Source organism: Ostrinia nubilalis, chromosome 26, assembly GCF_963855985.1.
Source record: "Ostrinia nubilalis chromosome 26, ilOstNubi1.1, whole genome shotgun sequence".
In the NCBI taxonomy this organism is placed as follows: domain Eukaryota; kingdom Metazoa; phylum Arthropoda; class Insecta; order Lepidoptera; family Crambidae; genus Ostrinia; species Ostrinia nubilalis.
The window spans coordinates 3,124,601-3,149,277 of NC_087113.1; the positions used below are offsets into that span (position 1 = coordinate 3,124,601).

The 24,677-nt window shown below is 39.3% G+C and overlaps 2 protein-coding genes and 1 long non-coding RNA gene across 3 annotated transcripts; 2 read left to right on the forward strand and 1 right to left on the reverse strand.

The window, feature by feature from the left end:
- Positions 1–1,981: 1,981 nt before the first annotated feature.
- LOC135084515 (zinc finger protein 98-like) lies at positions 1,982–6,738 on the reverse strand. The gene is made up of 3 exons (XM_063979289.1): positions 6,614–6,738; positions 4,959–5,491; positions 1,982–4,724 (listed from the first exon to the last, which is right to left on the reverse strand). The coding sequence occupies exons 2-3, from the start codon at positions 5,484–5,486 to the stop codon at positions 2,916–2,918; spliced, it is 2,337 nt and encodes a 778-aa protein (XP_063835359.1). The 5' UTR covers positions 5,487–5,491; positions 6,614–6,738; the 3' UTR covers positions 1,982–2,915.
- A 646-nt stretch (positions 6,739–7,384) lies between these two features.
- LOC135084656 (zinc finger protein 260-like) lies at positions 7,385–16,967 on the forward strand. Its single transcript, XM_063979431.1, has 6 exons — positions 7,385–7,476; positions 7,563–7,773; positions 7,851–8,453; positions 8,646–8,992; positions 10,134–10,317; positions 16,592–16,967. The coding sequence occupies exons 2-6, from the start codon at positions 7,588–7,590 to the stop codon at positions 16,727–16,729; spliced, it is 1,458 nt and encodes a 485-aa protein (XP_063835501.1). The 5' UTR covers positions 7,385–7,476; positions 7,563–7,587; the 3' UTR covers positions 16,730–16,967.
- A 1,897-nt stretch (positions 16,968–18,864) lies between these two features.
- Positions 18,865–22,904, forward strand: LOC135084539 (uncharacterized). Its single transcript, XR_010259880.1, has 2 exons — positions 18,865–18,970; positions 22,790–22,904. It is a non-coding gene; the product is annotated as an uncharacterized LOC135084539 (long non-coding RNA).
- Positions 22,905–24,677: the final 1,773 nt, after the last annotated feature.

Sequence of the window (24,677 nt, forward strand, 5' to 3'; positions counted from 1 at the left end):
ACATTAGCAGAATCATGACAAAACAAGTTGCCTCTTTACAAATAACTTAATATTTTTTATTTGTATGAAAAAAGCCACCAATGTGAAATTTCCCTTACACGTACACTGCCAAAACAAAACAATATCAGGCACTGAGAATAACAGCTAAACATTAACAACTACATTTGTGTTATATCAATGACAAGTGGAGGAATAATATTAATGTGAACACAACGAGAAATATGAGAAAAAATCACTCAAATTGGTCATTGAGCCCACGATTATTACAGTTCTTGTAAATAAATAACACAATTTGAAATCTGGATTTAAATATTCATCATAATTTTCACAATATTGCACTTCCCTTAAGTAGGATTAATCAAAATCGATGTTAAATTCTTACAGATTTAAGTACATAGAGGTGGTGCACTAAAAATGACGCTTAATTTTCACGAAAACGGTGAAAAACTGCGGTCAAAAAATACAAAAAAGTTTCCAACACACAGCTGAATTTTCGAACGCATTTTGTATAAAATTGAGACTAAGAAAAATTTTGACGATGATTATTATGGAGTTAAGTTTAGAAAATATTAAACTTTTTGAAAAAGCCAAAAATGCCTTTTTTTCTTTCATCTGATAGTTCATACTTTTATAGGGGTGGTCTACGGGGAGGGGGCAAATTTGACTTTATTTTTGCGCTAGGACGTACCGTTTTCGAGATACGAGCGATTTAAAGTCATAGGTGATCCGTCTGCTCGTTTGCCTACCAAACACCAAAAGCAAAGCACCATACCAACGCGTGCGCGATAATGATGGCGATAGTAAAAATCAGTAGGATCGCCATCGCGCACGCGGGCTGATCGCGTTGGTTTGGTCGAACTTCAGAGTCCCAACTCCATACAAAATGCGTTCGAAAATTCGGCTTTGTCCCGCACCATCTTTAGAACATGTACACTAGATACGTAGTCTTTCAAACTGATTAATTTATCATTTATTTAAAAGAATTGTAATATTATATTTTGAGGCACAACAGTTTCACTGGAAAACGCGCTTTGTGAGTGTGACTAAAGGCATTTAAAAAAATGCAAAAAAAAATCCAAATACTTCTGCGGGTAAAAACAGGATGTCAAACAGACAATATCCGTCCAGTTTCTTGATTGAAAATCCCATATTAATTCAATGACAAGGTCACCCTGTTTTTATAGTCCAGTCTTTTATTCGAGTCAATCAAATGATACCTAATAGTCGAACGCTATTGAATATTAAACCTGGGCCCCGATTAAGCTAAAAATTTTCATCTTCAACGTGCCCGGACGTCAGCTGTTTTAACAAATCCGTATCGCAGAATCGAAGAAATCGATAACCGCGTCTGTATTGGAGACGTTAAAAATTAGCGTAATCGGGGCACAGGTCCCCGATTGCGCTAATATGTAATGACTCCTCATACTCATAAGTGCCACTTGTGGTCTAAACTGAATAAATATTTTTGATTTTTTTGATTTTCCAATTCATTCGCGTTTCAACTCCAGTCTCGCGCGACTTGCGCTCCAATATCATGCCAGCTAATCTACAATTCGATTTCTTTCCATTTAAAGTCCTAACACCTTATTTTTTATACATAGCAAATGTTAGTGAAGCGTTTGAATTGCGTTTGAGAATAAAGTAGCTTTCTGTCAGCTTTAACGTAAGGGCGCAGTTGCGCTCTGTTAACGTTTCAGCTTCGTTTAAACTAGCTGTCAAAACGATACGGCGATACGGATTTGTCAAAAAGTTGATTTTCGTTCGTCGTCCAATCGCGTTACAATTGAAATTTTTTAGCGCAAACGGGGGCAATGGGTGAACCCATTGTATAAAAAATATTCGCTCTGAAAAGAAGAAAAAATACGCGTGTGGTGCGCAAAAGCAAGTTACACCATATTATTGACAACATTGAGTAAACCTTCGCGCGCCTAGCATATGACGTGATATCCATCCATCTAAAACTTTCCATATTGAATAGACACCTGTGTAATTATGTACACAGCTTTTATATTAATTATAATTCAATATGTTTATGTTAATTATAACATTTTTAAAGTAGAGACTTAATTAGCATTTAGGCTTCAATTTACAGACTCGAATTAAAAACTGGACGATAGGTACATTATACAGCTTAAAAGTAACATGATTTAGACTAGACTGCCGATATAATACGAAGCTGCATATTACTTTATATCTAACTATAGTCAAATCACAGGCAACCTTAATGGTTTCAAGTATCCCTCTCTCCCAAGACAATATTGCACGCCTATTGGCAAAAGAAAATAAAAAAAATCTGGTTTAAAACCATTTGCACCCTTTAGAATAGTAAAAACTTTATATAAAACAAACATTTTTACATATTAGTGGGTTTATGAAAAACCGAATGTGGATAGAAAAAACTTTATATAAAACTAATAGTTACATACTGGGTTTATGAAACACCGAACGTAGATAGAATCGCTTGTAATATTGCCTCTAGTTACGTTTTATAAAAATCAAAAATTCAATTCGAATACGAAATCATAGCCATCAAATCGAAATATAAAATAAAATAATCGCTAAATACTTCGAAAATTCAGAATTAAGTCTTATGCCCGTTTTCACCATTAATGGTTTTCACCATTGATGGTTCCTTTTTGATCTAACTTATTCCTTACTAATAAAGTTTAGAATATTGGATTTGGGTACAAACGGTTTTAAACACAAAAATTGTTATCAAACATAAACCAATAAAAACCTTCTAAAAACAAAACCTCTTCTTGCTTAAATACCTCTTAATAATATATGCTTTTTAAATATAACTCTGTACCAAACCAATACCTCTAAAATATGCATCTTTGTAATACAAGTTACTAACTTTAACCTATTTTGTACATATTAAATGTGTGTTAACACTTAAGTTAGGCAAGAGTGGTTTATTTGAAAAATATTCTTGTGGGTTTATCATCGTTGGGGAACTCTATGAATGGGTGCGTTTGTTTATGGTCTAACATCTCCCTCTCCGAGGGAAAACTGTCTCCACAGACATCGCAAGGCACCGTTTCACTGCTTTGAATGTCATTCCCTTTGACTTCGCTCTCGGGCTGTGACTTTTCAGTCGTTGACTGTTCTTGTGCAAACGCCACCCCAGAAGCCAAATACTGCTTCATATTCAAATGCTTCACAGAACCTTTGTGATGCTTCAACCGATTTTCAGAACTGCACTGGTACTCACAAATAAAGCACACATACTTCATGTCCCCCGTATGCAACTCCGCATGAGTTTTCCTCTTTTCAGGCGTCGAAAACCGGAAATCGCAGAACTTGCAAGGGTATTTCCTATCCGGGGAATGTAGCCTCATATGTGATGTCAACGCATCCATGTCTTTACAGATCTTTCTGCATTCCAAACACATTATGCCTTTTATGGTCGGCTCAGTTTCTTCAACCGCCTCACTGTGATGCACCCGTCTATGAGACGTGAGACCTTTTTGACTAATAAACACTCTTCTACAATCCTCACACTGAAACTGCGGATCTGCTTTAATATCTGGACTGTGTTTCTCTATCTGATGCAAGGCGAGCTTGTCTGCTTCGTGAAATTGTAAGCCACATTCCTCGCACTTCCAAGCTTTCACTAACAAAGAAAACGCCTCGAGGACGTCCAAAACCGACTGCCCTTCTACATCCGGATGGTAAGTCTTCATGTGATCACCAAATTCAATAATCTTTGCAAATGTATTCTTGCAATGCATACAGCTGTACGGACTGGTGTGATCCTCCATGACGTGACATTTCAATTCTGATAGTTCAACATAGCTTTTCCCACACATAAAACATCGCAACTTCTGCTTACCCAACACAACTTCTGATATAACTTTATACTCCATCAACTGAACCTTTTGATGTGCCTGCAAATGTTTAAATAGCTCTTTCCTCGTGTTGTAGTCTGTAGGACAAAATTTACAGTGAAATTTCTTAGTATGCGCTCTTTTTCGATGAGTAGCTAAATCGTTCTTGTCACTAAAGTATTTCAAGCAAGTAGAACATTGGTGGCTTGGGTTAGCATCTGCGTACTCATTGTGAGAACGTAGACATGTCTCCATTCTGCTTCTTCTTTGAAACAGTTTGCCGCAGGTACATTCATAATCTTCCTTCTTGATTTCTGGCTTTACATCTAAATCACATTGTTCAGCTTTTATCGTCTCCAAGGTAATCATTTCACTTTCCATTTCTATTTCCTGGAAATGTTTTTTACGATTTGCTTTCTTAGTTAGCTGTCCTTTGATGAAGCCCATAGCTCTTTTTTCGATTGTACTATGAATGGACATGTGTCTTTTTAACAAAGCAGCAGTTTTATATTCCTTCGTACATTTTAGACATGGATGCATAACGCCCTTGTGATTCTGAGATTTCTTGGCTTTCAACAAACCGTATGCTTCTTGTTCCAATGATAACACATTTCCCGTAATAGAATTTAATTGGAACATGTCTTCACAGTCCATCTCGTTGTATACTGTGGGTAGGATTTCTTCTGGATTCCCTATTTTGGAAATGTTTACCTCTCCATGAGGTACAGGTAATATTTCCATGACTAAAGTCTTTGTGGTGTGAGATTCAATCATTCCGTCCTGTGGATTGGTGACCGTTGACGTGGTGTTGATAAGTTTATTTGATATTAAATGTGTTTCTGTCACAACATCAGTTTCTTGTTTTATGTTGTGATATTCTTCTCTGTGTGTATCCTGAAAAATGCAATTTTAGAACACAATAAGAAGATTTATCGAGATAGTATGTGTTTTTGCTACCCAAAATGGTTTAAAAATCTTATTAGAATTACTTTTGATTTGAATGGCAATGCAGCACTGATGAATATTTTGGCATAGGATAAATTTATAAGTAAGTATTAATTATTTTCTGAATACTTCAGTTCACAAGTTAATATTTAAAATTCTAAAATTAAGTATTAATATTTTTACCTCAGCACCATCAAGACATTCAGGCTTAATATGTATTTCTTCCTGCAGACATGTTTCTACATTACCCAAAGCAGCAATGTCATTGCTGTCCATGCTCACCGAGTCATCAAAACTTGGGTAATCGTACGAAACTAGGGAGTCCTCGCTCATTATCATTTCGTTTTTAACATCTGCATTTGCTTCAAGCTCTGTATTTTCTGCATTTGTAATATCTTTATTTGCACTATCAGATATTCCAATATTTGAATTGTGACTCTCTTCATTTGTTTTTGCATTCTCATAGTTATTAGGGACATGTTCCATCGAAACTTCTTCCTTAACCTGTAGGTGTCCCATATCAAAGGATGGATCGGAATACATATTAGATTCATTTGTTTGTTCAAGGAGAGCCTGCTCCTCATTTTTGATCCTAACCATAACATTTTCTTGGTGAGTTAAATTTACATCTGGTTCGGATTTTATGTCCAGCGGTTCTTTATGTTCTACATTGTTTTCAAGAGCATCTGGTATTGAATTAAGTTGCTCCATGTTGTCTGGAAATAAGCAGCAATGTTATCAATATTGTAGACCAACTCTGCGAGGATTTACAACGAAATTAAGACCTACAGGCTACACAGTTCATAGATATGTTGACTATCATTAAATATACAAAATAAATGTGTTTTACTGATATTAAAAGGGCTGTTATTAGTGTTCCCGAGGCCTATAGGCTTTTAGGCTTTTTTTTAAGGCTAGCCTATGAATTAGGGGCTACAGCGGGAAAAAAGCCTAAAAAGGTCTTTTAGGCCTTTAGGCTAGGCCTTTTTCATAGCCTTTTTTTGTCCACCCGATGACTATAGGCTTTTAGCCTTTTTGTAGGCTAGGCGCATATTGCGCCTAGCCTACAAAAGGGCTAAAAGGCTAAAAACCTATAAAGATTTTTCGTCCTTTAGGCTAGGTCTATTTTATTTATTTTTAAACACCTAATTGTACAACAGGATGCAATAAATGAATATGAATATGAATATTTATTTTTAACCGACTTCAAAAAAGAAGGAGGTTATTATGTTCGACTGTATGTATTTTTTTTCTATGTATGTTCACCGATTACTCCGTCAATTGTGGAACGATTTTCAAAATTCTTTTTTTGTTCGATAGGGTACACTTCTGAGGTGGTCCCATTGTCACCAAGTCAGGATCTGATGATGGGATCCTAGAAATATATGATAATAATAATGTATAACAATTACGTACTTAATTATTTCCAATTTCAAATAATATTCGTTTTTATTTAATTTTAAAATAAATGCAATACAAAATACTTGTTTAATTCATACTAAGCCATAACCTGAATAATGGCTATAGCCTTATAATAAGCCTACTACTCGAAAAAGACTTTAGTCGGAAATAAAGCCTAAAAGGCTATTTAGGCCTATAGGTTTTTTTTAAACCTATAGGCTTTTTATAATGAGTAGCCTTTTAAAAGCCTAGTAGTCTATCATGGCCAAAAAAAGAACTAAATAGGCTTAATTTTAAGCCTAAAAGCCTATAGGCCCCGGGAACACTAGCTGTTATGCAAGAGAATTATTCAAACAACAGTCGCCTTGTATAGAAAACCGCATAAAACATTGGAATTTGTAAATAAACTGGTAGTTTCGTACCGTACATATACTTACCTCTTTACCAAGCAACGCTACGAAATCAATAGTAATTATCCTTTTTCTTACACTCCATCTATAGTTAATAATACATTTGTGTGGAAATTACTAATTTAAACAGCTTTGTGATGAAGTTATTCGCAAAAAACGATATCATACACAACAATACAAATCGGCAACCATTTTTTTGACAATATTTTTTTTCTTATTGGCATTCCATTCCATTTTCCATCGAAATGGAAATTATCGTTTTTTGGAATTTTACAGACTTGGATTATTTCATTTGGCCATCATTAGTAGTAGTGTTGTTATGTTGAAAAAAATTATATCGATATTATCAAATAATCGACTCAGTAAATAATATTGAGATACACATTGATACACATTATTGTTTTTAAATAGCTAATTCTACTTATTAAATGGACACCTATATGTAAAAAAGAAACTAAAATGCTTGCTCATTCAAGAGCCTTTAGAAACACCTGTATTTACAATACAGGGTAATAATCAAGATACAATTTTGTTTATATTCAGTTCAAAGTGTAGACATTATTAAACTTAAACAACGTAAAAAGGCCTAAAACATGTGTAGGTAATTAATTAAATAAATAATTATGTTAATTATATCGCTTAGACTGCTAAACGGCCAGGTTGGTAGGAGTCAAATTGTGTTTAATAAGTTAGTTTATTTATTTATTGTGAAACTTAGGTATTTAGTAATGGTCTGCTGTACAATAAAATACCGGTAGATTAAATAAATAAACGGACATCACTACTACTCGCACGCATCACATCACAGGAGGGCTCGTAATTTTTTAGAACGCTTCCATTGTCAGCTGTCAAAATAATTTATCAGAAAACGCATCTTTACCGATTGAGAGGTAAAATCCAAAATAAATCAAAGTAAACTTCACAAACAGTGTTGAAAATGAATTTCCCTAATAAAATACCATTTTTATTTTACCAGGGCCCCTCAAATTCCAAGCAGGACTATGGCCGAAGACCTGGACTTGAAGCTCGTGTTAAAACATCTTGCAAATGGCACGATTTGTGAAAACCTGTGTATAATTTGTTTGAAGCCTCTGACCGACGATTGTGAAAATATTTTTACGAAGATCTGCAAGGAAGACAAGGAGTATTGCATAGCTGATGTTTTGAGGGACCTATGTAATATTAAGGTTAGAATTTGCAATTTAATTTCTCTTGTAAATATTTAATTTAAACAGACACATTTTAAAACATCACATTTCTAAAGATTTCAGATACTGACCACTATAATGCGTGCTCAGAATGCTTTATTGCCGCATCAAATGCTTACAAGTTCTACGTAAACACCTTATTCAACGATCAATTGCTTCACTACTATGCCGATGAATTGGAGTCCTACCTCAAAACGATAGATATGGCTGATGATATATCAGGAGAGTCTATTTGTATTTCATTACCTGTAGTGTCACCGGAAACCAGTTTTGATTATGATATTCAAAGTCAAGCAAAAGGTAATAAAATCATGGAAGTTAATAACGGAACAGAAATTGACGAAAAGGAATTCCCAGTCAAATCTGAAAAACCTCAAAAGAAATCTAAAATTAAAACTGGAGAGGAGGACTTTATAATTGTCTCGAAAGAAAATGAGCAGTCAACGTTTTATAAAATGCAGCCCAATGGCACGTTAACTAAGTTAGAATACAAATTAAAACCCCGTAAGGATAATAACTATGCAATGATCAAGAAAAGGAAGAAACGTGAGCCCATGACCAGCAAAAAATGCACCCGGTGTCCTATAAAATATAGATTTACGGCTAAACTGAAGCAGCACATGAGAAAGGAGCATGGCGTCACATTATATTCTTGTAAGGTGTGTATATTTGGCATAAATAAAAAAATATTGATTACGATTAATATAATCAATAAGTGTACAAAAACAAGTGCTACAATAATTATTGTAAGAATATTGCTCTAAAAAAGGCATATTCATGATTTCAATTAGATTGTTTAATTCATATTTTGATTCAAAATCAATAATATGTAACTTATTTGTTGTTTTTAGGTTTGCGATGCACTTACAGAGGATCAGGAATTCCATAAGTTTCATATACAAACCCATACAAACATATACAGATGCGACATTTGTACTGTGACCTTTAAAAAACGTGATGCGATAATAAATCATATGAAAGAGCACGCGGTGATCAGACATATATCATCGGACGACGCTGAATATGTGTGCATGCAATGCGGTATGATTTTAGCAGATGAGAAGTCTCTACTAAATCATACTAATGCAAACCATTATAAGAAATACGCCTGTTACTATTGCGGACGAGTTTATAAGGGAAAAGTCAGTTATGATAAGCATATTGAGAAGCATGAAATGTATACCAAGGCGCAGGAGAGGTTAGTTAGAAAAATGTACAAAAGTATTAGTAAAGACTAAAGTGACGCGCACACCGTTGATTTTTCGTCGGCCGATAGTTTAGTCGGGCAGTTGATCAGTATGGGCATGTATGGGAGTGCGCACACTACGCCGATTCGATTTGGCCGATTCTTCATACAATTTAAAATCGGCCAACTAAAAATCAACGTTGGGCGCCTACTCTACCTTACAGGTCTAAAAATGTTCATAGCTATCCCTACTAGAGATTAGGTCATACACTCTACTTATGGTAAAACTTTTAAAAAGGGCTATCGTATATGCGCTCACTAGCGCCTCTGGCAATGAGGGTTTTCGCGAATGAAAGATCCGCTAGATGGCCGGACGTGGATGTGGGGTCTGACTGCTGCGTGATTGGTGGATGTCAATGTCATGTCAAAAATAACCAATCATGCAGCATTTGGACCTCGCGTCTACGTATTGCCATCTGGCGGATTTTTCATTCGCGAAAACCCTCATTAAGGTCCTGCCGGTCCTGTCACTTGCTAGTGGCGCCATCTAGTGCTATAATAGCTTTAATACAAAGCCAAATATGGTTACCTACTTGTACCTCCCTTGAACAGATAGCGTCAAATAATTTGTGACACACAAAGTAGCCAATAAGTTCGCAACTTCTTTGATACAATTGGAATGAGCCTAGGTGCAGACCACCGCCTTTTAGTCGGTCGATAGTTGGTACGGACATTATGAAAGTGCGCACATTGGATCGGCCGATTCTTTATTTTCAATTTAAATTCGGGCCCAACTATCGGCCGACTAGTTGTTTGTTGTCAACTTTTTGGCCACTTTGGGTGTCACGAACTATTTGACGCTGACTGCAACTTACTCATAATAATATGGACATAGTTACCTACATTTAGCATTTAACCGTTAGTTGTTAAAATATAAGAGTTCGAGTTGCTTTTTTCTTAAAGCAAAACAAGGCAGGTATTTCCGTAATCGCACCTGGTATTAACTGAGATGCAGTCTAGGATGATACATATTATTATATGCCCTGTAAGTGCCTATTCACTCTCGCCTTAAAAAGGCCTATATTGTTCAGGAAAGACAGCATCAAGCAGCGAATTCAAATCCCTAACTGATATTTTATCTGATATCTTCCAGACGCAAGCAGCAAGAGAAGCGTCCATTCACGACCGCAGAAGCTAAGAAGCTGATCGCAGCGAACGAAGCGGAAGCGAAGAATAAAGACTACACTTGCGAGCTTTGTGGCCGCGGCTTCCTGGGCCAGCGGGCGCTGCTGTGGCACAGCCGGTTACATACCAACGAGCGCCCGTTCACTTGCGATGTGAGTATTCAAATGACATATCAACGCACAGCCTAAAAGGCTAAACGTAGGCACTTGAAATTTGGAAGGGACGTAGCTTAAGTACCGTAGAGGTGCACTAGAATAGAATAGAATAGAATAGCAGCTTAACAACTGCAAACTGTACACAGAAAAAGCAATAAATACATTCTATTCTATTCACTAAGAAAGGAATTCCTGAAATTCCCACGGGAACGGGAATTAGCGGGAAAATCCTTTTGTATGAAAAATCTAAACCGCGTAAGATAGATGAAGGGCGTAAAACGGGATCCACACGTACGAAGTCGCGGGCGGACGCTAGTCAAAAATAAGGAACTTATGAACGTCAAAAAAACAGGACCAGTAAAAAGAACAGCCATTGCCAATGACAGTGTAACTTTCCCCCGCGACAAACTTGGCCTTCACTGTTTGGGATTTTATTGCGGTCAAGCTGTAGATCCTCCGCCCGGATTGCGCTAAATATTTTCAACTGAAACGCGACTGGACGACGAACAAACATCAGCTGTTTGCACAAATCCGTATCGCGGTGTCGCTTTGACAGCTAGTTCAAACGAGGCTGTAACGTAAACGAAACGCTACTGCGTCTTTGTGTAAAAGCTGATAGAAAGCTACTTTTTCTCAAACACTTCACGAACAATTGCTGTGTTTTAGTGAAAAAATAAGGTGTTCGGACCTAATGGAAAGTGCTAAAAGCAGTCGGCTGCACACTAACGAGCGCCCGTTCACTTGCAATGTGAGTGTCATTTCCATATCGCCCGGCAGCAACCTGTAGAGTGTAGAGTAGAGTCCACTTTGTGCTGGAGTCACTGTGCACAGAGCTTGGTTCACTATTTGATAAGCCGTGTGGTGTCGTGGTGGCAGACGTGTTGCTGAGTGTAGCGCCTGGTTCCATGTGAGATTGTCGCTAAGCATAGAGCTCGCTCAGCAACTCATGTGTCGTAATGTTGAGCATAGATTTTGCTCTGTAACTATTGTGGCATAGAACTAGTTCCGTAACTAATGTGTATTATGTCGTGTCGAGTCACGCGCGACTTCGTGCGATCGTGTCTCTAAGTATAATGGCGCAAATACACTATGGGGGAAATTGGCGAAGACGTAATAGTGTAAATACTATCCTGGTTACTTGTGTGCGAGCTAGCGCCTCAAATTGGGCAACTTTCCGCATAGTATACTTGCGCCATAAGTTAGCTCCTTAATGGCGCATTTTCATTAGTCGATAACTCGTTCGATATACAGCATGCGGGGACTCCCCGCATGCGAGATAACGACCAATGAAAGTTGCAAGTCGATACGCTTTCGGTACAACGCCTGCGGGGATTCCCCGCATGCATTATACCGACCGTGGTATCGACCAATGAAATTCATCATTCAGATTTTCTGACGCGCCATACCTGTTTCTATCCAGATTCAGAAATCTCTCGCACTCCGCATGCGGAACCCTATCGACGAATGAAAACGGTTCCACGAATGCGGGCCCTGTGGCATGCGTTCCAGAAATCTCCCGCACGCCGCATGCGGACCCTATCGACTAGTGAAATTGCGCCATTACTTATGTCATGTTATACGGGACTATTCCCACCTCTCGTTCCCACCACTGCAACTTCTGTGTAGCCAGGATCTACAGCTTGACCGCCACAAAAACCCAACCAATGAAGGTCAAGTTTGTCCCGGGGGAAAGTTAAACTGTCATTGGACCCGCAACGAAATTAATCAGAAGAACATAGGAGGAGTTCGAAATTAAGGTTCGACTTCCCTCCATTGCAAAGCGGATGACAGGTGACAAACAAAGGTTTAAAAATTTCCGTGCTTTTAAGCGATTTTGTGAAAAATATTATTGGCAGGTAGTTGCTAATTGCTGATAAGATAGGCCCCCTTAATTTAATTTATTGTCCGTGGTATAATCTTTTTCTTAAAGGTTTTATGTCATGTTATGTTAGACGTGCGGGCGCTGCCCGCTGTGCCCCGCGCGCTTCCATCTGCGCTCCATGGGCTATGCAGCACACGATTGACATAAACCATGGAGGCAGAGCATTGTGACGCCATAGTGTAGTCAGTGGCGTAACTATAGGGTGGCAGGGCAGGCAAAAGCCGGCCCAAGACCCTAATCCCCCCCCTATCGAGATGCCCCCCCCCCCCCCCCCCTCACTTGGAAAAGAATCCTAGATACGCCAAGGGCCACATGCACAGAATTAGTATAGTCTATGTCACAACACAATGACTCATGACTCTACACTCGAGTCTGAATCAAGTGTTGAGCTGATCTAGGTTCCATAAACCTGGTTTAGCAGTCATCAGCGTACGCGTAAACACTACACGATGTGAGGCAGAGCATTGTGACGCCATAGTACGCTTGTCTAACGTACGCGATCAATGTCAGCGTAGAAGGAAATCAAGCCTTATTCTCGTGTCAAGATGGCGACGCGACGTGCCGATGCGAGTTTGTGACGCTGTTCGCTACCTGTGTAACTCATGTGTCGCGGAGGCGGGTGCGGCTTACAGAACTGTGTCGTGTCGCAAACGTGCGGCCGCTAAGCATAAAGTCAGCATGTGACGTGCCACTAAGTATAAGACCTTGGTTCCTTAAGGCTTGGTATTTCTGCTAAAGTAGGTATTTCGCGCTGTCAAAATCTGCGCGCGCAATACTTCGCCGAAGACAGCGCGCCAAAGAGCTCTCGCGGCTACACAGTATAGAAATACGCAGTTTAGAAATACGCAGTTGGTTAGGTTAGGTTGACTTCCTTCCGTTCAAGCGTCACACTCACAGCGCTTTTTAATACAAATCATATCCAAGTGATACAAATTAAAACAACTTTCAAAATTTTTGGGAATATATTTTAGAATCGAATAAATATAGAATATAACTGCCAAAGTAAACACGATTCAAAGAGGCGTGGCGTCACCCGACCTTCCGGAAGTTCCGCGCCGGCTAAAAGAATTTCAAGATTACGCCTATCGGTAGATCCTCGGGAGCTTGAGCGATTGGAAAAACATTTTATGATCAGTTACTCGTAGTAGCGATTATTTAGAGCTTGGATAATAAATTATAGTTGTTGCAATTCACAAAGCTTTGCATGTGGTTAATTACATTAATCAGTACACGCATCAATTTTGTTCAGTCTTTTTGTTTATTAATAAATAAAAATATCATACTAAAATTGCATACATATTTGTTTGTATTGGTCTGGGTGTTTTCTTTCCATAATTTATGTATAAAGTATGTACGGGGCTTTGTATCGAAAATCACTATGAGCAATAAGCATCACACACGGTTACCTGGAGTGCATTACCGCAGCAAAAAGCTTGCCATCTTAAATGAACGGTATAATATCGAGGTTTCGTCAGTACAGTTGCGAACAAAGGTGTTTGTGTAGTGTAGTTGAGTTGAGAGGTCAGATTATTGAAATAACAAAACGAACATTTTATTTTTTAAATACATTTTAAAAATAATTTACATTACAGATAACAATGAGAGGATGACATTGCAAGGTGGTGCCAGTCCAGTCTTAAATCCGTTGATATATGCTGTATCTGCCATGTTTTTGGCTAAAAGATTCTTCTATCTTGCAGTTTAGACTTTTATTACAGACCTCAGACAGTATTTTTGGAAAACTTTTACGCATGGTGGAGGAAGGGATGCTCTAGAGACTCAAGTCTAGAAGGAGTCACATGAACTCTAAGTTTTAAATCCGTTGACATCTGCTGCATCTGCCATCTTTTTGGCTAGAAGATTCTTATATCTTGCAGCTTAGACCTTTAGCTACAGACCTTAGACAGTATTTTTGAAACATTCTTACGCATGGTGGAGGAAGGGACGCTCTAGAGCAGTGGTTCTTAACCGGTGGTCCGCGGACCACTGGTTGTCCCTGGAGGCATTCCAAGTGGTCCACGATGTGCAATTGCACACCTTGGTCAAAACCACTTTTAACTGATTTTTGCAGTCAACTGGTTTTGACCGATTATGAGGTGGTCCCTGACAAGACAGAAATTTGGTAAAATGGTCCCTCATGACTTAAAGGTTAAGAACCACTGCTCTAGAGACTCAAAACTACAAGGATACACATGAACTCCAGTTTTAAATCCGTTGATATCTGCTGCATCTGCCATGTTTTTGGCTATAAGATTCTTCTATCTTACGGCTTAGACCTTTAGCTACAGACCTTAGACAGTATTTTTGTGAAAATTCTTACGCATGGTGGAGGAAGGGACGCTGTAGACACTCAAGTCTACAAGGAGTCATATGAACTCCAGTTTTAAATCCGTTGACATCTGCTGCATCTGCCATCTTTTTGGCTAGAAGATTCTTCTATCTTACAGCTTAGACCTTTAGCTACAGAACTTAGACAGTATTTTTTATTATTTATTTGTGTCAGTGTGCTCTTCTAAAGAGTGTAAGACGATTGTATGTAGGTACTATTAAAATGTAATTTTAACTCATTGGTTTTGTCTCATATTTGAGGAATGTACTATGTATCATGAGTAGAGTCTTCGTTTAAAAGGATGCGAACGATTTAAATTTCAATAGGTAGACAAAATTGATAATTTTTAATTATCAAAAATTTAAGCTTTCTCCAGTAACACTGATATTATTATACTGTGACTCATCAAAGTTATCATTGTCAAAAATATTGACAAATCGCGAACTGTCACGGCCAAAAAACTGACACGCGTCCGTCCTCCGTAAGCGCCACCGCGCGACTGATTGAGATTGTCCAAGCCGTCATGGACGATTTTTTCCACATTTTTTAACATAGTAACTAAATAAGACGCAATATAAAAATTTCATCCGTTAAAAGCCCTCAAGTTATTTCTGAACTTTAGTTTAGTATAGCCTGACCAGGAACATAAAAACCCTGGCATAGAGGCGCGTCAATTGCATTTGATAGTGCAACACTGAGTACAGTCGTACCTGTGTTAAATTAATAAGCTAACTTTATGTATCAGGATTCAGGATTACGGGCTAATTTGATATTTTCATAAATTAACAAAAAATATTATTACTATAGGTAACCTGATTTAAATAAATTAAATGAAACCATCAATCGAGCTAGTAGAATTTATTTTATTATTCATCAATAATCAAATTCAGAACTTGAATATTCAACTGCAATGTCTGCTCATGAACGCTTCAAACTCGGTACTTCTTTCCCAATCCCATAAAATTCAACACTTAGAAAGTGACAAAAAATTTAAAATAGGTAGTTGAAACAAACCACAGCTAATTTTCATAGTGGACTGTACTATACGATAAACATGTCAGTCAATTTGACAACCTTTGTCGGAAACATTATTCAATGAAAATATTGTCCGAATCCTTAGTATTTCTCTTCGACAAATACTTTAACACATTGTGAACCACTTTTCTTTCACGACTATAAAAATATTTTAGCAATTTAATTCATAAAACCAGTTGCGCACATTTAAAATAAACTTTGTTTACACTTTGACAGCAATAGACTGACATGCAAGGTGACATGTCAATGAAGTTTTCAGTTACTGTTGCCATTAAAAGAAATTAGTACCATTAGTTTTCCGCAACATGGCGAGGGTTTTTATGTTCCCGGTCAGGCTATAAAAGATTTAGAATCTCAAATCGCTTATTTTAAAAATAAAACCATAAATAGAAAACGAATAGAGGTAACTTTGGGAATTTATTCTATCGAGTCAACTTCATCAAATCGTGTTTCCATCCGTTAATAGCCCTAGAAAATATCCTCAACTATGCCCAATAAAAATCTTAGCCTTTAATTTTACTGTTTAGTACCTCAAAAATGAAAAATGAAAACCTCATTTTCGCCATTTTCTCTGCTACCCGGCCTTAACTAATGTATGTTTTGTCGTCGTGTCGTGCAGTCTAGACGTACAGGTACGGGCGCGATTCTGATCATAGAGCTTGCTCAGAGCCCCGATTACGGTAATTTTTAACGTCTCCAATCCAGACGCGCTTCATCGATTCTGCGATACGATTGGTCAAAACAGTTGACGTCACATAACACGTGGGTCGTGCCGTGTCGTGTTGCTGGCTATAGTCTGGTCCGTGAGCACGTAGAATCCCGTCCAATGACCCCAAGCTACCCATCCTTATCGCTCGCGCGTAATTATGTTGCTGTCGCGACTGTGCGACGCGCGCCCGCAGTGAGTGTGCGAGCGCGACAGCAATATAATTACGCGCGAGCGATAAGGATGGGTAGCTTGGGGTCATTGGACGGGATTCTACGTGCTCACGGACCAGGCTTTAGAAAGTGTGTCGTGTCTATAGACGTGCGGGCGCGGCTTCGTGTCGGTGAACCGGCGCAACCAGCACGCTCTGACGGCGCACACGGCGCCGCTGCGGCGCTGCCCGCTGTGCCCCGCGCGCTTCCATCTGCGCTCCATGGTCTATGCAGCATACGATTGACATAGACCATGGAGGCAGAGCATTGTGACGCCATAGTGTAGTCAGTGGCGTAACTATAGGGTGGCAGGGCAGGCAAAAGCCGACCCAAGACCCTAATCCTCTGATCATAGAGCTTGCTCAGAGCCCCGATTACGGTAATTTTTAACGTTTCCAATCCAGACGCGCTTCATCGATTCTGCGATACGATTGGTCAAAACAGTTGACGTCACATAACACGTGGGTCGTGCCGTGTCGTGTTGCTGGCTATAGTCTGGTCCGTGAGCATGAAGAATTTTGTCCAATGACCCCAAGCTACCCATCCTTATCGCTCGCGCGTAATTATATTGCTGTCGCGACTGTGCGACGCGCGCCCGCAGTGAGTGTGCGAGCGCGATAGCAACATAATTACGCGCGAGCGATAAGGATGGGTAGCTTGGGGTCATTGGACAAAATTCTACGTGCTCACGGACCAGGCTTTAGAAAGTGTGTCGTGTCTATAGACGTGCGGGCGCGGCTTCGTGTCGGTGAACCGGCGCAACCAGCACGCTCTGACGGCGCACACGGCGCCGCTGCGGCGCTGCCCGCTGTGCCCCGCGCGCTTCCATCTGCGCTCCATGGTCAACACGCACGTCAAGAAGGTATGTGATCATTAACATCACCGTTTCATTACTGTCCACTGTTGGAAAAAATATATTTTCAATTTTTATATCTCCCTACCCTACTCCCCGTTTGACTTTACTTACTGAAATCTCACACGGACTTGAGAAAATTTAAAGCTATGTTATACTGTTTGCCCGCAGCTCACACACTACGCACAGCTCCATTATTGATAATAATTGAGCTCCTGCTTGCATTGAGTTGAACTCTATGCCTAATTCAATTCCGCTATTTCCAGTAGGTAGTCTTTGGTTTTGCCCATTCCCAACATGAGACTTAGGATTGCATTTGAAATATTTTAAAATATTTTTAACAATTGTCCTTAGAGTGGAAGAAATCGCTTTCTAGCGATGAGATCATGAGACCCTCTAAATTATATTCTTTTGTCAGGTGCATTTAGCAGCGCATAAGCGTCGTGCCCGAGCGCGCACGCGTTCTTCCCAAGCGCCCGCCGCCGCGCCCGTGCCAGTTCACGAGCTTAGTGTCGCGCTACAACACCACGTGCTCGCGCTACAGGCCACACAAGAGGATAGCAGCTGAGGGTCACTATCATGGTAAGTGTTACAGCGACGGTGAGTTTTACAGCGAAAAAGACCAGCCATTTCATTTCAGTTCTATTTCACCACGCTGGACGACAGCAGCTGACGGTTACTATCATGGTAAGCGACGGAGACTAACTGACTTAGACCCGCCAAACACAGACTGCTGGAGCAATGCCTCAAGCAACTGCTTGAGCAGCACACAAGCAGCTGATAGGTCACAATGAGGGCTATCGTTTTTATACTTAACAGTTGGCACCCCTGGCGATTGACAGGACCTTACTCTACAGTGGCGCCATCTTGATGAGTGCAAATGCGATAGTCCTCCTACCACTTTCGCGCTCACCAGTTGGTGCCACTGTCTTCGCTACTAGCAAGTGACAGGACCTTACTCTACAGTGGCGCCATCTTGATGAGTGCAAATGCGATAGTCCTCCTACCACTTTAGCGCTCACCAGTTGGTGCCACTGTCTTCGCTACTAGCAAGTGACAGGACCTTACTCTACAGTGGCGCCATCTTGATGAGTGCAAATGCGATAGTCCTCCTACCACTTTCGCGCTCACCAGTTGGTGCCACTGTCTTCGCTACTAGCAAGTGACAGGACCTTACTCTACAGTGGCGCTAACTGGTGAGCGCTAAAACGATAGCCCTCATTGATAAGTATTAATTACGGCGACTAAGACCAGCCATACAGAAACTGCTCAAGCAGTAACTCTGTCAATTGCACCTAGTAGCGCCAACTGCTCGAGCTCCTTTCTCCTTAACTAACGTGTCGTATCGTCTCGCGTAGACATCCGCCGCGTGTTGTATCTAGCGCAGACAAGAATTATTTCTTAGTCAGCGCCAGAGCAATGTACTCGGTTCGTGTCGAGCTGTTACTGTGCTAGGTCTAGCAGCGTAAACTGCTCGAGCAGTTACTCTGCCCGGTGCATAGCGTCGCGCGCGTTCTACTCAAGTGCCCGCCGCCGCGCCCGTGCCCGTGCACGAGCTTAGTGTCGCGCTACAACACCACGTGCTCGCACTGCAGGCCACACAAGAGGACAGCAGCTGAGGGTCACTATCATGGTAAGTGACGGAGACTAACTGACTTAGACCCGCCAAACACAGACTGCTCAAGCAACTGCTTGAGCAGCATACAAGCAGCTGATAAGTCACAATCGGTAAATATTAATTACGACGACTAAGACCAGCCATACAGAAACTGCTCAAGCAGTAACTCTGCCAAGTACACCTGGCAGCGCAAATTGCTCGAGCTGTTACTGTGTTAGGTTTGGCAGCGCAAACTACAAGATAGCAGCTGAGGGTCACTATCAATGGTAAGTGATAGAGACTAAGACCAGCCATACACAAACTGCTCGAGTAGTTACTATGCCAGATGCATCTAAAGCCCGGTCCGTGAGCACGTAGAATTTTGTCCAATGACCCCAAGCTACCCATCCTTATCGCTCGCGCGTAATTATATTGCTGTCGCGACTGTGCGACGGGCGCCCGCAGTGAGTGTGCGAGCGCGACAGCATCATAATTACGCGCGAGCGATAGGATGGGTAGCTTATAACGGACCAGACTATAGCAGCCCACAAGCGTTGCGCCCGCGCGCGCTTCAAGCCACAGTGAAGAACAGCAGCTGAGGGTCACTATCATGGTAAGTGTTACAGCGACATAGTGAGTTTTACGGCGACTAAGACCAGCCATTTCATTTGTTCTATTTCACCACGCTAGCGCTGCAGGCCACGCTGGACGACAGCAGCTGAGGGTCACTATCATGATAAGTGATAGAGACTAAGACCGGCAATACACGGACCGCTTGAAACAGGGTCGACAGCTTCAAGCTGCGACTGCACAGTGAACTGCAGAGTTCTATGGACGCACATACACGAACCGCTCGAGCAGTTGCAACTGATTCGGGCGGTCGACAGCGCGGTGAATTTTCATCGTGCGGTCAAGCAGTCGCCAGCCATACACTGACTGCTCGAGCTGTCGACAGCTTTCGCGCAGTTAGCGCCGCCCACTTTCTTCATTCCACGGCGCGCGCGCTTGAGATTTGTTGAGCAGTTAATACCAACTGCTCGAGCAGTTATCACTGGCAGCTTCAAGCTGTTGACTAAGACCAGCCATACAGACTGCTCGAGCAGTTACTTTGCCAGGTGCATCTAGCAGACCACAAGCGTTGCGCCAACGCGCGCTTCAAGCCACGCTGAAGGACAGCAGCTGAGGGTCACTATCATGGTAAGTGACGGAGACTAACTGACTAAGGTAAGTGCCCCCTACTTCGGTATATTAAGGCTCTTACGACTTTAACATTTTATTTAAAAATAACCAAGCATGATATCAGTATGAAAGCTTTTGTATGCTAAACTTTGGTCTTTTGACAGTAAGTTAATACATAATTTATAGTTATATAGTTTGAACTTTTTTTTTATATTAATTGTTCTGCGGACCTCTTGTTTGGATCCTGTTTCGTGACAAAATTTTGCTCTGTTTCTAAGTTCGTGAACTCATGTCCCCTATTTCGGGATAAGGTTTTATGCATACAGTTAGGATATTTTAATAATGATTAAGGTTTTAATAAATTTAAAAACGATAATAAAAATTTAGAATAAAATAATTATGTGAAATTGACGATATTACTTACCTGAAATATTCATAAGAAATAATGTGAGTCTAGTATAATATTTTGATTTGTTAATTCTAACAATATGTGAAAATATTTATATAACCATTAGAAATGTAGGGGGAGACTTACACCCCCCCCCCCCCCCTCGTACCCATAAATTTTAGATTTGTTATTTCTAGCGATATGTGAAAATATTTATATTAACCATTAGAAATGTGGGGGGGACTTACCACCCCCCCCTTCGTACCCATAAAATTTTGATTTGTAAACCCCCCCCCCTTCTCCCCATAATCCCACCCCTGGAGCTGTTTCAAGTGAGGGTAGCCCCCCCCCCCCAGAAAATAACCCCAGATACGCCAATGACTCATAATAAAAAGTAAGTAATTAATTAATTTCTTAGGTAGGTAAGTATTTAAAACTAAAAAATATGTCGATTTCTTTGATGGTGTGTGTCATAAAAGTACCTAACACCATACATTTATATATCACGAACTTGGAAAAAAGTAACAATAATACGGTTCCTTGTTTCGTGATACTGATTATTCCAAATTCCCCAAGTAAAATTCATGGATTATTGTCAAAATGTGTCAATTAACTATTATCTATCCCATATACAATACAAATAAACAAAGATAAATAAAACAAATCGAAATAAAACCAAAATTATGCTGGTACTACTTATGCTAATTTATCTTAAAATTGGTCATATATGTGAACTTCAAACTCGTGTCATATAAATTCTAGTGAACGAAACATATACCTAATTTAGGTCACGAGAAACTTAAATAAATGCATTATTTGTTTCATAACTTACATTTAAATTATTATAAATAATTATTTAAAAACCAAGCATCAAAATGTTATGCATAATATCCTTGAATCGGTAGTGTCACGAAATAGGGGACACCCGAAAAATAATATGTACGCTATTTCGTGAGTCAATTAATCGCAATTTTAAAGGAATTCTACGTTTTCATATAACTTTTTTCTAAGCCAAATCAATTGTCAAGGAACACATGAAACCACTATTACAAGTTTTATTTAAATGGACGTTCCTTCGCCTTTTTATAAGCTTAAGAAGTTGGAGCGCTAACCTTACGGTGAGAGCAACCTTTGCAAGCCGCACGGCTGTTTTTGGCTCTCTGAGAGTTTGAAGCTTCGTATTGCTCTCATTTTTGGCGCCACAATCTTGGTACTTGGTTTTTTAGATAGCTTAAATAATAGAGTTTTTGTAGTAATGAAGAATTTTTATAAATAATATTCCATTTGCTTATTATTTGAGCTAGAAAAAAAACTTACGAACTTACGTACTATCACGAACTAGTAGCCGTTTACCTTAAGACCCGCCATCCATACACAAACTGCTCGAGTAGTTACTTTGCCAGGTGCATCTAAAGCTCGGTCCGTGAGCACGTAGAATTTTGTCCAATGACCCCAAGCTACCCATCCTTATCGCTCGCGCGTAATTATATTGCTGTCGCGACTGTGCGACGCGCGCCCGCAGTGAGTGTGCGAGCGCGATAGGAACATAATTACATGGTTAGTACTATCATCTATCACCTTCAAATTGGTAGCCCAACATCCTATTGGGCACCAGACCATTGTGGGGACTGGGGTGGCAGTAGCTAAGGCAACGCAAACTGCTCGAGCTGTTACTCCGCAAGATAGCAGCTAAGATCCACTATCATGGTAAGTGATAATAGGATGAATAGCGGCGTATGTTGACGAGCCAGTTTTTACCCGGTTCAGCCATCGATTGAATAACCGACGCCGGACCGGGAGTATTACCTCAATCATGGTAGTGTTATAGATCGTTTCATCCACGAAGACGCGCCCCACCAATTTTTGGTCTCGGTCGCGCGGGGTGCGGGGAGTTTGATCCGAGCAATCCGAGCGGCATTATTGTAGTGTGCGTGTGCACTCATGGATCATTTAGCGTGTCAAACATTAGCAGAAGAATGGTGGGGCGCGTCTTCGTGGATGAAACGATCTATAGGAGGGATGATTTGTTTCGGCCAACCCAGCGAGGAGTGTGATATCCTCTATTTGACTGTAAATAATTAGCTTGTGGCTGTCGTAAAAGGTTTCCCAAACTATCTGGCCAGTGTGGGAGGTAGTCAAATCCTCGATTTGCCTCTGGTCGTGCTCCTGTAGTAGACTAATTAATAACCTGATGATGAAATTAGAGTCATGTAAATAAATAATAGCCTACCCATTCACTTGTGTCACTGTTGTATGTCTAAACGATTTAAACATGTTTTTTGTTTCAGGTATTTATTGTGGATCTTGTTATACAGTATTGACCAATCTCATGATTTTAATTAGATAGTCTAATTTATTATTTTATAAGTATTATTAACATGAAAATAAACTTATTTTAAAGTTTACTTGTGTTTCAATTCTTCTCTCTCATGTAATTTATTGTAAGTTATATGACTAGTATAAGTGAGTTTTTCAAAGCTTTAGATTAGAAAGATAGGTGGGTTGTCAGCGTAGTGAAAATCCCAGAAAGGCTACTGAGTCGTTTAATGTCTTTGTACTGTATTGTGTGTGTGAATAATATTGTGATTTTTTGGTTTCAATCTATGCTTAAAATGGAATGGAAACAATGTTGTGAGCTTTGTAATACCTGAAAATGTAAAGAGTGCAAGGAATTAAGAATCTAGAAATGAAACAATATGTTTTGTATATACATTTATTTCGCTTTTTTTTTCAAATTTTAATATTTTTTCCAGATATATATCTCCATATATAATAATCAATTGGCTATCGTTATATACAACTTACAATAGAGAAGGTCCTTATCATCAACTACATTGAGTCTTATATCTAGGTGGAATCATTTCGTTATATCTAAGTAAAAGTGCGGGTACCTACCGAATATTATCCGGGAAATATAAGCAAAGGATACCCTGAATTGTTTTAATCAAAAGCAGAAGACATTTGCATATTTTTAATAAAAATACTATGCAAATCATGGCTAACAGGTATTACTTGACAACTTTAATATCATGGTTAATGTAGAAGAGATTAGGCAGTTAGTTTTTCGTTTGAAATTGAAGATGGCTAAAATTAAATGCAATAAGAAAGGAAGACAGATCATATTATGCTAGTTTAGGAAAATTTTACATACAGCTTTTGAAAAATTAACATTTAATACAGACAACATCAATTTATTTCATGGAAGATGATTGTGTTTGCATTTTTTATGTATGATGATGGTAATTTAGTATATATCTACAAGGAATTGTTAGTTGTGAAACTGTTTTGATTAAGACAGCACAAAAAAAAATCGCAAATATTGTAATCTTCAAACGACTAAACCGATTTCGATAATAATTTTGGGAGATCCATAAATAAGTTGTCAAGTAATACCTATGCAACAAAGAGAGTGAGTCATTGGAAATTATAAATGACACCTTTCACAATGACGTAGAGATAGCCGATAGAAAATGCGAAATAAACGATACAACAAACCTACCGTATATTCCAATAATTTACAATATCAACAAGTATCTAAGTACACATCGCACTTTGTAAGAGGTGTATTTATAGTTTTTATAAAATAATAATGGATTTCTTCCACTTTGTACTATCTAATCGTTTGCAAGGAGTTACTATTTAAAATTGAACTATTTCATGAATTAAAGATATCACAGTTTTGATTACTTCAGTGCTTCTGTCCATCGCATTGTTAATTTGTTCTCCAGTTAATGAGTTATCAGTCGTCTAGTAGTTAAAACTAAATTTGTTCAATATGGGTATTGTTGAGGTTAAAATGTGCATGTTTGTTACTGTGATTAAGCGGAGCATTTAATTAGTACCCTTGCAAACGACAGTGTTTTGTGTAAACCAACTTACTTGTTGCCGCCGTAGCCCGCCAGACATCTGCAAGCAAAGACCGACCAACTTAAAGAATAGCGGACCCCGCTATTGTCAAACATCGAAAACAACACCTAGAAACATATTTTTTTTAAATTTTAATCAAAATGCATCCACTATTCTAATGCATTCAAAACTTACGTAGCCACGATGTCGATCGTCGTCCCGAGACATCTAGAGAATATGAATTTAAATAAAATATATATTTTTACTTATAAAATTTAAAGTCAGACATTGCTTACAATTTAAATTATAGACGTAGATTATCCTAGAGAA